This window comes from Plutella xylostella, chromosome 6, assembly GCF_932276165.1.
Source record: "Plutella xylostella chromosome 6, ilPluXylo3.1, whole genome shotgun sequence".
Lineage (NCBI taxonomy): Eukaryota > Metazoa > Arthropoda > Insecta > Lepidoptera > Plutellidae > Plutella > Plutella xylostella.
Genome location: NC_063986.1, coordinates 5065465 through 5079615, shown reverse-complemented (window position 1 = coordinate 5079615; position 14151 = coordinate 5065465). Strand labels below are relative to the sequence as shown.

Genomic DNA, 14151 nt, shown 5'->3' with positions numbered 1-14151 from the left:
TACTGATGATAGATTAAGTTACTGTTTGTTAGATAATATGTATGAATGTAAGCTCATTAATAATGAATATTCGATTTGTCCTCAATGTTCAATATTTTCTAGTTTAAGCAACCCGTCCTGCGAGACGAGACTATTAACCGAAGTTACAGTAACATTACCTAATGAATGCAATTCAAGACTTCTTTACGGTACTATCGATATTTGGCAACCACTAAATAATAATAAATGGATCTATGTACAGTCAAAGCCTAATAAATTAATAACTAAGTGTGGTAATTTTGCTAAAGAGTATTCTTTATTCGGTACAGGTGTACTCACACTCACCGAGGATTGTATTGCATACTGTAAGACTATACAATTAATACCTACTACAATGTTTACGATATCAATTAACAGCGAATTACATTTGGATTTCGATATTACTCAAGATGATTGTTGCAAAAGAGACTTATTTAATAACACAATACCTTATCTTTCTCCGGTTTCATTAACTAGTATCGATTTAGAATCTTTAAGACATGCTTCTCATAAATTAGATAACTTGGAAACAGAATTAAATAAGGCTCAAAAGCAATCTCATATAATTAAATACGGTTCATATTACACTAGCACTACATATGTTTTGACAATACTTTTTATCTTATTTTGTGTTTATAAATGTTGTAGATACCTAACACGTAAACAAACTTCTAATCGCTGTATTAACGTTTTTCGATGTAATAATAGAAAGTTAACTAATTCAAAAATAAGTAAATCTATCGAATTATCTGAAGTATCCATTGATGATAAAAAATCTGTTAAATCATTACCTCCAAGTGTCAAACATCTGTCAAACCGCAACTTATCAAATTATTGATGTTTTAACTATTATCATAAGATCTTTAGTTTTAATTTTTTTTTCTCTATTTCTTTTCTTTTATTTTCTATATCATTTTTTTTGTTAAGATGTCTCTAGCTTCAACTTCGATTACATACTGCGCTTAACTCTCGCAGAGATAAGCTCCGTTTAAACGGGGGGGCTGTTATGTCCGCACAGTAAAATGCAAACACCGCATTACGCGCATTCAATCATTTCGCAATTTTAATAACTAAGTACATACTTAGGTCACGTTTTAAATTTAGTTCCGAGTCGCGCGTCGTCGGTGTTGAAGCTAAAGCTAATTATTGTGAATAGTGTTAAGTGAAATTCATAAATAAACTGGTGAAGTTACAAAAGGAATTTTCACTGAAGAGACTCCCGCTGCACGCCGCACAACAGTACCAATAAAAAGAATAATCTGAACGGATCAATTATTTATAATGGTAATAATACCATTAGATATAAATAAATTTAAAGGATTGAAAAGCTATATGCTATAGCTTTATAGAGTAATTATAGAGCTATAGTATATAGCTTTTCAACCCGGTATTTCCACAGGAAAACCTTCCCGAAAGATGAGCCGAAGATTACGCTGAAAAGCTAGATTTTCATAATATTATAATAAAATATTATTTTTATACTTTCGGTAAAAACCAATGCAATGGAACGCATGTTACTTGAAAGTATAATCTGAAACCATACGCCTGATTATAGCATACATATATGAGTACAAACACATTATTTTATATGTATGAAAGTTAATTAATTAGGCTGTACTGTATCCAGCTCTGGTTACACATACCCGTCTCCCGAGTAGGTTTTCAAAGCGAGTCTTCACAAACGACCATGCGCCCATGTTTCTGTGCTCCTCTTGACTCCAAATGAATTCTGAAATATACCGCATTGAATAAGTAAGTATTCGTAAGTGTTTTTTTATTTCCTTCATAAATATATATCACAAAGTTGTCTACAGTCCTGTCCACTCTACACAAAATATAACAGTGATGTATGTATTTAGCTATGAATCTATTAAATTTGAATATCATAGGACCTTAGAAAAAAATCTGGGTCTAACTGTCACAAACCGATGTGGGTTCAGTGACCTCTATTGATAAATCCGCAGTAAGTCGTGTCGAAACCAGAGATAAGTTGAATCTTGTGAAAGGAGAACATTAATCAAACTCCTGAAAACACTTTGAAAAATGTTCAGTGCCACGACAAAATAAAACATCGTTTACTTGACTTTGAGCGGTGCTTTGCTTGGTAGTGAGATGGATAACGCCACCGTTACTCCTTTTTAGGGTTCCGTAGCCAAAATGGCAAAAACGGAACCCTTATAGTTTCGTCATGTCCGTCTGTCCGTCTGTCCGTCTGTCACAGCCGATTTACTCGGAAACTATAAGTACTACAGTGATGAAATTTGATGGGAATATGTGTTGTATGAACCGCTACAAAAATATGACACTAAATAGTAAAAAAAAGAATTGGGGGTGGGGCCCCCCATACATGTAACTGAGGGATGAAATTTTTTTTTTCGATGTACATACCCGTGTGGGGTATCAATGGAAAGGTCTTTTAAAATGATATAAAGTTTTCTAAAAAACATTTTTCTTAAAGTGAACGGTTTTTGAGATATCAGCTCTCAAAGTCGTAAAAAGTATGTCCCCCCCCCTCTATTTTTATAACTACGGGGTATAAAATTCTAAAAAAAATAGAGGTGATGCATGCTAATTAACTCTTTCAACGATTTTTGGTTTGATCAAAGTATCTCTTATAGTTTTTGAGATAGGTTGATTTAACTGTAATTTTGCTGCTACGGAACCCTTTGTGCGCGAGCCCGACTCGCACTTGGCCGGTTTTTTATTTTAACCACTTCTTTGGAATTTATTTAGATACCTACCTTATTTTGTTTTAAATTGAAATAAATTACCTATGTATTGTACATAACGTATCATGTCTTTTTGTACCCAAAAGAAGTCAAGGCCTTTGAAAATGTATCTTGTCGCAAACCCTTAAATCTCGGGTTTCAAAAGATCTTAGTTTTACGATAGGCTTTCCCAGAAGTGTAGTTTCCTTTGTATCAGATAAGTTACTTGTAGATACAAATGTATATTTGTATACAAGAGTTCTGAGACATGGTCTCTAGTTCTCTTGAGACCTTAATTCTGGCTACTGAGTTAGTTAGGTACTGTCGAGAACAGCTGTGTTTGTGCGTCGTAGTGATATTGATGAGGGTCTCTATATCCATTTTCCCTTCAGGGAAAACGCTGCGTGTGTGTAGGTACACGCACTTCAGGAGTGTTAAATTTAGTTACTTCTATATATTGCGATTTGAACTTAGATGCTGGTAGATCTATTGCAAAGTATATATTGATCTGAGGTAAATAAAGACATGAAACTGGCATTAAAAACCTTACTTTTATCCAACTGTAAATTATTTATAGGATTGTCTTGCTAACGTCGATATTGTTCTGTACTTTGCTGCACCTCTATTTACCCACACCACAAAAACGTTATCCATGTTCCAGTTTCTGTACAAAGACTACAAAGACTAGCCAGTTAAATGTAACAGGACAGGACTAAATTGAAAAGATCCAGAGTAATCCGTTTATAGCGGTCGTCGCATATCAGGGGTAGTTACGTAGATTTTATTGCGAGCGCAGAAAGGGCGAAATTGAAAAAAGGGCTTATTTGAATGTGGTCTTTTGTAGTATCGGTGCACGCGTTTGCAAGTGAAAATGGGTTTTCACTTTGTCTCTGAACATTCGTTGTTTAACCTCGAAGCGACCTTAAACGGAAATATGGGAATTATGTAAAGGCCACAAAGCACAATGCCCTTAACATAACATCGTAAACAAGAAACCTCGGTAATCTCATTTGATTAAAAAAATCTCTGGATTATTTATTCTACTATTCCTTTCATCATGGTGACAGCCATTAGCCCTACCTAGTGTTCATCATCGTCACTATAAGAAGAAGACTGCTAACAAAATAAATAACACTCTCAATACTGGTTAGCCAGGTTGACTGATAGAAAATGGTTTAAGCATTAAGTCAACCTGATTGTACATAATTACATTTGTATATTGTGCAATAAAAGGATTTAATAAATAAATAAAATACTCACTCCTAGCATTAGTATACTTGTCCAGCTCAGCCTGTAGCGCGCCAAGCGGGAAGGGCGCCAGGCTCTCCACCCTGATGATGGCCACGTCTTCCACCTTCCCCTTGACTCTCTCCTTGTTGAGCTCGTAGTAGTGCTTGCCGGAGACCAGGATCACGCGCTTGACCTTTAACGGGTCGGCTGTCGTGTCGCCTGTGGGTTGGTGGGAGGGTTAGATTTGTGGTGAGTGATTGAATGATTGTTGTGTGTGTATTTTGAATATGTAGCTATGTAACATTATAGGTCAGGCAGGGGCCATAGCCCTTCCGTAGTGATACAGGGCCATTTATCATTCCACTCCATTTCTCCATAACACACAATAGTCGGGTGAAGCAACCCTGATGCAGAAATAAAGTTTGGGGCTTAATTTTGAATCTGGGGTCAAAAAGCTCTCAATGGAAACTAGGTACCTACTAGATAATTTATAGGAACTTGTCTATTTATGTGAGAACCAAGAATTGAATAAACCCAGGCAGGTCCAGAGGCGGCTTTAGCACAAAGCTCTTCTGTGGATCCAATTTCTTATAAATAACTGAGTTGAAACTGTACCAGGGTGACCGGATTGCCTTTACTTGGAAACATGACGCAATGTACCGTCCTCGGAACAACTATTTACCCATTAAGTACCTAATCCTTTCCGGAACTATGGTGCCGCCATTTTATGTGTAATTAAACTCTTTAACATTTTATTGAACGTTCATTTATTTTAATTTCGGTATTTAAGTAAATTACAGTCGAACTATTAGGTATATAAAGTCCTGACAATAAAGAGTGCGATTTTGCTAAGACTTTTTATCATTGTCAGTTATTTACTTACATTTACATACATTTAAAAAAAAAATCCCATTGATAATGGTTTTTTATCAGATTTGTCCGTTAATAAATATAACAGATTGATTTTAAATACGGTCTTTAAAAATTAGTTAGGATCCACTTTCGTTTTCAGGACTTTATAGTTGGACTTTACTTTAAATAGTAGTAGGTATAGTGGATTAATCTCAAAAAGTATGCTAGGTAAGTAGTTTTCCCTTTGGTACACTATACATAGTAGGTACTACATGTTATATGGCTATTAACTTATCTCAGTTGGACGAAGATGAGCTCAGTCATTCGAATATAGTTAGTTCGCAATTTCGCATCCCATTAGCCATTTTCCTTTCATAGCCTTTGATGTAACCCGCTCAATACCTAAGTGCCTAGGTATATACTTACTTGTCTAGATAATCTTGTTAATTAATCTCATTCATTGTAAATGATAAATGGACACTGAGCAATAATTATCATTTATCACAAGCACGAGTAGGTCCAAGACCTATAAAAATGTACACTTTATAAGTAAGTAAGTAGGTATGTAGTAACTTTATACCGGTGATACCGGACCTTCGCTTATAAAGATTCAATCTACGATTTAAAATAAATCCTGCCGTTCCACACTAAGTACCTATCTGGTCTTTTAATTTATAATTTTAAGTGACTATTAAAGGGTGTATCTTGTCATATCTCATCTTTGGTAAAGATCTACATCTTAAGATCCTATAGAACTTGATGGCCTGATTATAAAGAGTGTCTCACCAATAACAGTTTTGAAGTAGGTCCCGGGGGCGAAGTCCGAGAGAGGCGACACGGCGTCGGCGAGCCTAAGCAACACCTTGGGGGCCACCACCACCAGGGGCTTCCTGTAGTTCCTCGCCATCTGCAGACAAGAATAGAATAGAATAGAATAGTTAGAATAGAATAGAATTTTATTTTAGACGACGTCCAACCATTAATTACCTAATAGGAAACGAGGTTTGCGAATGGTGGCTGGTAATGATTGGATGCGGAAAGCTGTAGATTGCATCTAGTGGCGTGCTTTGGAAGAGGCCTACTTCCAGCCGTGGACTGCTATAGGCTGATGATGATGAGTAAACATGGATTTGTACAGTATGTCATTTTGTGATTTTAAATGTAAGATGTGCGCAAGAATACTTTTTGTTTTGTTAAATAAGATTTAAATGTTACTTATTATGTGTTTTATGTGCAAATAAACATTTTTTACTTTACTTTATGTAAAAACTGAGTTAGTTGATTTCCTGAAATCGGTATTATTCTAAACCTGGATCTTTTATTCGACGGAATTCTGACATTTCAAAAGTGATGCTACTTAAAAAGCTCTTAACCGAAAAAAGGAAAAATTTGGATCCATTTCTGGGCAATACAAAAATAAAATGACAGATAAAGTATGGAATTCATATTAATTACTTTATTTTATTCTTTAGCTGGCATCACTTCCTACTAAATTCAGGGATTGTAAACCTTTTTAATCGATTTCAAAAAAAGATTATTTATTCGGTAGGTACATACTTGTATGTACTTATGTAAGATTATTGGGACTGCACAACAAACAAATATACTTGCAAAATTTTATAGATGTATGTAGGAATGGAGCATTATCATTTATTATTATTTGGATGAACAGAGTGTGTGAAGAAAGGAAGAAAGCATCGATTATCTATGAAAGGAAGTTTGACGGGATGAATGGAGGATTAGCAAAATGTAGTTGTGCTCAAATATAAATAATTATTTTAAAAGATGTTTTACCTAAAATAAACGAGATTCAGTGTTTAAATACTTTTGGTTTTCATTTCCACCGCCTGGTCCCACAATTTTGGGGGCTCGTCCGGGATCGAGCGTGGAAATGCCAAAAAACGACGCGTGATGATGATGAGCACACAGGACGACGACGGCCATTTAAGAAGAAAACGACGTAAATAAAGTTGAAAAAGTGATTGGTCACTAAATATTTGAAGACGAAGACGAAAAATGACGACGCAAACAAGAAACGACGGAAGAAGTAACGCAATGCTTGGTAGCATGGTGTCCAACGACAAATTCTGCGGAATTACAAAATTCAGTGGAGAAGATAAGACATATTCTTCGGCGAAGTGGGCCGCCGATATTGAAGATAATGCCGAGATATTCGGATGGAGTGCCCGGCAGAAACTCATTGTCGCTCGACAATCGCTCGTTGGTACGGCTGAGTTGTGGCTGAGATCGGAGGAGACGTACAAAACATTTGAAGAACTAAATGCCGCATTACAAAACGAATTTCCTGATGAATTAAATAGCAAAGAAAAGCACGAGCATAAATACCCAGAAGAAGAATATGACAGCCATAGACACGAATCATGCGAAGAAGAACTGAGTGACAGCCAAGAAATGACAATGTCAAACAGCAACTATCAAGAAGTTGTAAACAAACAAGGTTTACAGAATGAAAAGGAGGAAAAGATAGATATTTGTGAAAAATCTGTAAATATGTTGATAGATAACGGAAATGACGTTAACCTTATTGTAGACGATGTATATATTGTAAAAAGCGACGATGAAATGAAGACAATGAGAGATGAACCAATTGATATGACGATCAATCTCATTTATGATATCCCTGTAGCACAGCGGTTGACGCGTATATCATCGATGGAACAGAAGTTAGCGGAGGAAGAAGTAGTAGAATGGTTGGGGGAGAGTATCATTGAAGAACGTTACTCAGCATATTCTAGTCCGCTGGTGTCGATGACAAGAAGAAAGACAAGGAAGTTGATAAAGTTTAGAAATCAAGTGGTACCGAGGCGAAGAAGGATAAGAAGGCGAGTGACACTTGTGAGAAGAAAGATAAGAAGAGAAGCGATACACGAGATTAAAAAGATGAAAAGAAAGAAGGAACATAAGATGATAAGAAAGAAGATAAGAAGGAAGAAAAGAAAGGAAGTGATATTGGGAGAAAGAAAGATAAAAGTGATGATGAACGAATGATGACGAATGTGTGTGTTTTAAGTTGTAATGCCGTATTTGTTTATTATTATTAGTTGAGGTGTAATGCCGTATTTGTTTATGTTTATAAGTTAAGGGGTTTATCATTTAAGTTGTTTTAAATGCACATGCTGAGGGCAGCATGTAAGCAGGATGGCCGAGTTGTAGTAATGGAGCATTATCATTTATTATTATTTGGATGAACAGAGTGTGTGAAGAAAGGAAGAAAGCATCGATTATCTATGAAAGGAAGTTTGACGGGATGAATGGAGGATTAGCAAAATGTAGTTGTGCTCAAATATAAATAATTATTTTAAAAGATGTTTTACCTAAAATAAACGAGATTCAGTGATTAAATCAGCTTGGTTCTCATTTCCACCGCCTGGTCCCACATGTATGTATGTTTATAATGTTTGTCCACGCATATCTCCGAAACGATTGAACCAATTGCCACTATTAATTTTTTTTAATGGCTTACATTGAGCAGTCTAAGTATCATCATGATCGGTTAGTATTAATAATGATTAGATATTCTATTCTATTCTCTTTGGGGATGTAAGTACCTGCACCTGGCTCTCTCGAGTGGAACCTTTGTGCATATCCCCAAGGTCTAAACTGCCTTCCTAAGCTTGGACCATTTCCCACCACGCTGGTCCACTGCGGGTTGGTGGGTTCACATATCTAGATGTGCTAAATCTAGATATGCAGGTTTCCTCACGATGTTTTCCTTCACCGTAAGAGCGATGGTATACATTGTACTTAAGTTAAAAGAACTCATTGGTACATGTCAGCGCCGGGATTCGAACCCGCATCTCTTGCGTGAGAAGCGGGCGCTTACCCGACAGAGCTACCACCGCTCTTATTATTATTTAATGATCGATTAGATATTTTAATAATCAATTATATTTTTTCTTTATTTATTAATTTATACTTTAATTAAGTATATTATTTCTGTGATGTAAAGGGACGTAATTATTACTCACCGTAGGTATATCCCCTTTTAATTTGGAGCGCCGCACTTATTTATTTATTTATTTATTTATTTACTTTGGAGTACCAACAACATGCACATAAAATCATCTTATTAACATTTACAAATATACTTAAGTCTATACATGCATATCAATTATAGGTACCCTCATCATTCATTAAATTACATTTTAAATCTTAATTAACATTTACAATTACGGTACTTAATTCCAAATACAATATAAATATAATGGTAATTCTTACACGCAATGCAATACAAAAAATTTATAAATAAAATTAACAAAAAACACTCAATAAAATGGATAGGTACATTCACTAACAAATAAAATGTATAGAGTAGTTTAGACTTAGATGTTCAGGGGGGTCACTCTCTAAATCGACGAACGAACGAACAAGAATTGTCACGCAATCGGCACGCTTAATACAACGAGATAGAGCCGAGCTCTTGTTCGTTCGTTCGTTTGATTTTGGTAGTGGCCTTCCAGACTCGTATTGAAAAAAGGGCTCAGCCAAAAAAGGTTTGTGATCTCTGACATGTCAAAAGTAGATAACTGTCAGAATTCCGTCGAATAAAAGATCCAGGTATAAGCCAATTTGATTTTATGTTACGGTGAACACTGATGTCGTTGTAAAGCTATAAAAGGTTAGGGTGCCATATACCGCACCTAACACATGCCAGCCCCAGTTTTTATTCCCTGCTATACGGTATACCAACATGGCCTGCATTAATGAAATTAACTGAATTTTATTTGAAGGAAAACATCATGTAAAACCTGTCAGAAACTTAGAAGTTATCTCAAATATGTATAACGCCATTTGTGTAACTGTCCTGAGTCTTTCTAAAGCCTGAGTTGGCTGTATACAAGGCGACGGTCCTTCCCATTTTGCTGTATGCCTCCGAAACCTGGTGCCTCTATAGAAGAAATATAAAGCAGCTTGACATCTTCCACATGAAGTGCCTGCGTACTATCTTGAGGATAAACTGGGAAGACCGAGTGACAAACACGGAAGTGCTAAGGCGTGCACAAATGCAGGGTATGGAAGCCATGCTCATGAAAGCGCAGCTAAGGTGGTGTGGTCATGTGGTACGTATGGAGGACGATCGACTACCAAAAGCCGTCTTCTACTCCCAGCTCTCAAAAGGTGCGCGAACAGTTGGCGGACAGCACTTGCGATACAAGGATGTTCTGAAAAGGCATATAACTGCTTCTGGCATTCCACCTGACAGCTGGGAAAAAGCAGCCCACAATCGCAACGAATGGCGCTCCACAGTCCACTCCAGAGTAAATGAGTTCGAAAAAGCCCGACTAGAAACTCTTGATTCCAACCGCCTGCAGCGCAAGACTCGTCCGAAGCCCACTTACAACTACACCTACAACGGCCGTGGCGAACTATTCTGCAATGCTTGTAACCGGACCTTTGCCACGAAGCTGGGTTTCGCGAGTCACGGGGTTTCGCGCCCACCGCCGAAGAAGTCCTACTAGCCCCTGAGGTCGCCGTCATCGGATCACGATGAGGAGGACATCATCATCATCAACTGCACCTATGTCAGAAGTAACTTAGAGTATGCATCACAGGTGTGGAACCCTAGATATTCGGTATACATTGATCGCATCGAACGTATACAAAAAAGGTTCATGAGGTACTTAAGTTATCGTGTTAGGTATCCCTTACAAAACTATAAGGAAGGTTGCCGCCAGTTTCACATTCTACCATTAATAAACAGGCGTGAAATTTGCGATTTATTATTCCTCCTAAGAATTGCCACCAGCCAAATTGATTGTCCTCAATTATTGGAAAAATTAAAATTTTATGTTCCGAATCGTTCCCGTCGCTTCAATCCGACTTTCAGTAACACCACGGTGTCTACCAATTACCGACAGAATTCGTATCTATGGCGTGCTTGCAACAACTTTAACCACGTATCGAATAATTTGGACATTGATATATTTAATACAAGCATTAATAAGGCGAGAAATATTCTAAGTTGTACCTTTTTTGATGTCTAAGAGTTTATGTACTATATATTTTCAGTGTAATTGTTATTAAACATCTTTGTAGCTTTACATATATACAGTTTAGTTCGTTGATTAGGCGTAGATAATATGTTAATGTACCTAATTTAGTTTGCTACTTTGTATTAGCGTAAATATTATTAAGTTATTTCTATCAGTGGAAACTTGTAAAAGGCCTTTTACTGCTCATTCTATTGTTATACTTTCAAATTGCGCTGTAAGTTTTCCTAAAATAAAATAAATAAAATAAATAAATAAATAAATAAACTGTCCTGAATATTATTATAACTTTTTGTGTGTTAAACATTGGAGTCGTGACAAGACTTACAAGCGACTTCACGCGCCATCACCTCGACACAAGAACGCATGTAAATGAATATGGTGACCGTAGTTGTGACATTCCTTGGGATGACCTATATCCAGTTTCAACCAGGGTACTCGTTACAACTGACTTGTCTCCGCTTCAGCGGCTAGGGCTAGATCCACTGCTCCATGGATCCCTGATGTCAGACTGATGTCTGACTAACGGTATATCGGCAGTTGAGTTATGGCCATAAAAACTCGTATCTTCAGTAAGTAAGGGGTCTGACCTGTCACCACATAAGCTTCAGCGGCTAGATCCACTATTCCATGGATCCCTGATGTCAGACTGCCTGTGCCTGTCGAGTTATGGCCATAAGGTCTCGCATTTTCAGTAAGTAAGAGCCTGACCTGTCTCCGCAGCACATGGAAGTACTGCGCGGGCGTGGTGGGGTGCACCACGTGGAGGCACACGCGCTCGCAGTCGGGCGCGGCCTCGCGGCTGTCGGAGAGCTGCAGGAAGCGCTCCAGCCGGCACGACGAGTGCTCGGGCCCCGCGCCGTCGTAGCCGTGCGGGAGCAGCAGGACTAGGCCGTTGCTGCGGACCCATTTGGCTGGGGAGAAAGGGTAGGGATGGTGAAAAAAATACACATAAATTATACAGGGTGTTGCAAAAAGGGTATACTAAGCCGAAACCTACATGTGCAGCATGGTATATCTAAGCCAGAAACTGAAATCAGAATTTAAAAATTCACGAAAAAAAAAAACATTTTTCATAGAAACTTTGTTGGTCACGTGACTTTTTACTATGGAAAATTAATTATTTTTTTCGCGAATTTCCAAATTCTGATTTCAGTTTCGGGCTTAGATATACCATGCTGCACATGTAGGTTTCGGCTTAGTATACCAATTTTGCAACACCCTGTATATTACTCCCTTAAATATAAAAATAAAGTTAAAAGAGTTTTTCCTACAATCATTAGAAAATAATTAGCACCCTGTACATGTCGTCAATGTGATAAATTTTACAATGTCGGTAGTTTCTTAAGTGTGATCGCCCGTCCTGCAAGTGTAATTAAAAACCACTCTTATTACTATTCCATCAAGAGCTATGAAGAAATGAATAGTGTTATCTGCCGGCCGGCACGGTCTCGCTCGCTGTATTTTTTTGTGATCGTATGTTAAGGTGCTAGAATATTTTTGCTTATATGGCTTATACCTACTTATATTGTATGACTACGTTAATCATTACTTAAAAATAACTTGTATGGTAGATTAAAATCGCATCACACACAAACCTTTGAAGGCTTATGTGGTGTTGTATACTGTTAATTATATGTACCAATATGTTTGTTAATAAATAAATAAATAAATAAATAAATAAATTAGGTATATAAATAAATGAATTGAGAACCTCCGCCTTTTTTCGAAAACGAAAACGGGTTTAAAACAAGAAGCAACACAAAAGGAAGGGTTTTTGACAAAAGCTGGCACATTCAAGGATTGTATTGTATTTTAAGCCTCAATTGGGACTCTTGGGAGAGGATATAATAGTAGAAAACATGGTTAATGGAAATGTAAATTGCTAACGTAAACTCGAATAAATTTAATACGGTAGAAATAATGACATGTTACTCCAAAATTCAGTTATCAGAGCTTTTATCTATTAGGATTAGGGCGATAAAAGCTCTAACTCTATCGTTAAAAAGCTAAGTGAATTCGGGATTCGTTTATGTAAAAGTAGTTTTTACCAATACTATTGAAATCTACGATATTTATACACTCATAAACTAAGAGTATAATTATACGTTTACTGAATTTTAAAGATTCTATCTACATTTAGGGCGACTTGCATAAACTTATTAAATCTAGATTTAGTGTTAAATCTCGATTTAAGCCATAAATTGCCCTTACAAATTAATGAAAGATTTACTTTGAACCCAATCATACTTATGTCATCTTTTCAATGCTAAGCAAATCGTGTACTGAGTACTGAGTCGTAATAATGAACATAAATTAGATAAGTATGTACATGAGTGGATGAAAGGTGAATGTTTCTTAGAATTACTTAATGAAACTGTGAAAGATGAAGTCGTGCTATTTCGTTCATTACGAGACGAATGGAGTCACGGCATTTTCATTACGCTAAATGGGCGCTTTGTTTCAGGGCACTGAAGCGTAATCTGTAATTTTCTTTTTCGGAAATATGCGGCATTGTTCAGTTTTAGATATTTTTTATTCCTTTACAACAAAAAAGTGTTAATGAGTTTAATTACCTTCCAAATTTAAGAGTTTTGCCTTTTTGAAGTGGCAATTTTTTTACCGTCTTTTATTATTTTACATAACTTTTAAACCCGTTTCTATTCTAACTAGATACTTATAAAACAAATATTTTTGCAGCAGTGTCATAATCACGTACTCACTAGCATAATCTTTGTTTATTATTAAATAAAACACCCACCCCCGTAAACACGATGTTGAACAAGCCGAAAGCCAATTTTTGCAACACCCTGTAGGTATAACTGTAACAACAACTCAAATAACAAACCTTCGCCAGAAGCAATATAAGTGTCCACAATGATCTGCGCGCCGTTGTAGAAGTCTCCGAACTGCGCCTCCCAGAGGCAGAGGCTGTCGGGGTTGTCGTACGCCATGCCGTACTCGAACCCGAGGACCGCCTCCTCGGACAGGATGGAGGTAGCCACCTGTGGGGTGAATAGATAGGGAAGATATATTTTTTTGCGTAGGTATCATTTTAATGTACTCTACATCGCCTGTACAATACGATATGTCTACAGAAATGTTAAATTTCATAAAATAACTTTAGCTACAGTCCTAAGTATATGCTCAAAACAAATTAATCACTCTCCAAAAAACGATGTTTTTCAAACGCCTTCGGATCGACCACTTCCCGTAAAATTCCCGTCTATGTAATCGAGAAAAGGATGGTACGGCCGTGCCGCTTTTTTGCTCGACTTGGTGGGGGCACTGCCGTGCCCCCAGATAGTATATCAATGGCCACTTTACTCCAC

General features: G+C 37.0%; 1 protein-coding gene across 1 annotated transcript in view; it reads right to left on the bottom strand.

Annotated features, from left to right (window-relative positions):
* The window catches only part of LOC105382046 (probable 2-oxoglutarate dehydrogenase E1 component DHKTD1 homolog, mitochondrial), a 44058-nt gene that overhangs the window by 6767 nt on the left and 23140 nt on the right, over positions 1-14151 (bottom strand). Inside the window, exons 15-19 of the mRNA XM_048621597.1 lie at positions 13668-13824; positions 11531-11733; positions 5595-5715; positions 3987-4175; positions 1662-1747 (exon numbers count right to left, since the gene is read on the bottom strand). Coding sequence (XP_048477554.1) covers positions 1662-1747; positions 3987-4175; positions 5595-5715; positions 11531-11733; positions 13668-13824 — 756 coding nt within the window. The remainder of the gene's footprint in view (positions 1-1661; positions 1748-3986; positions 4176-5594; positions 5716-11530; positions 11734-13667; positions 13825-14151) is intronic.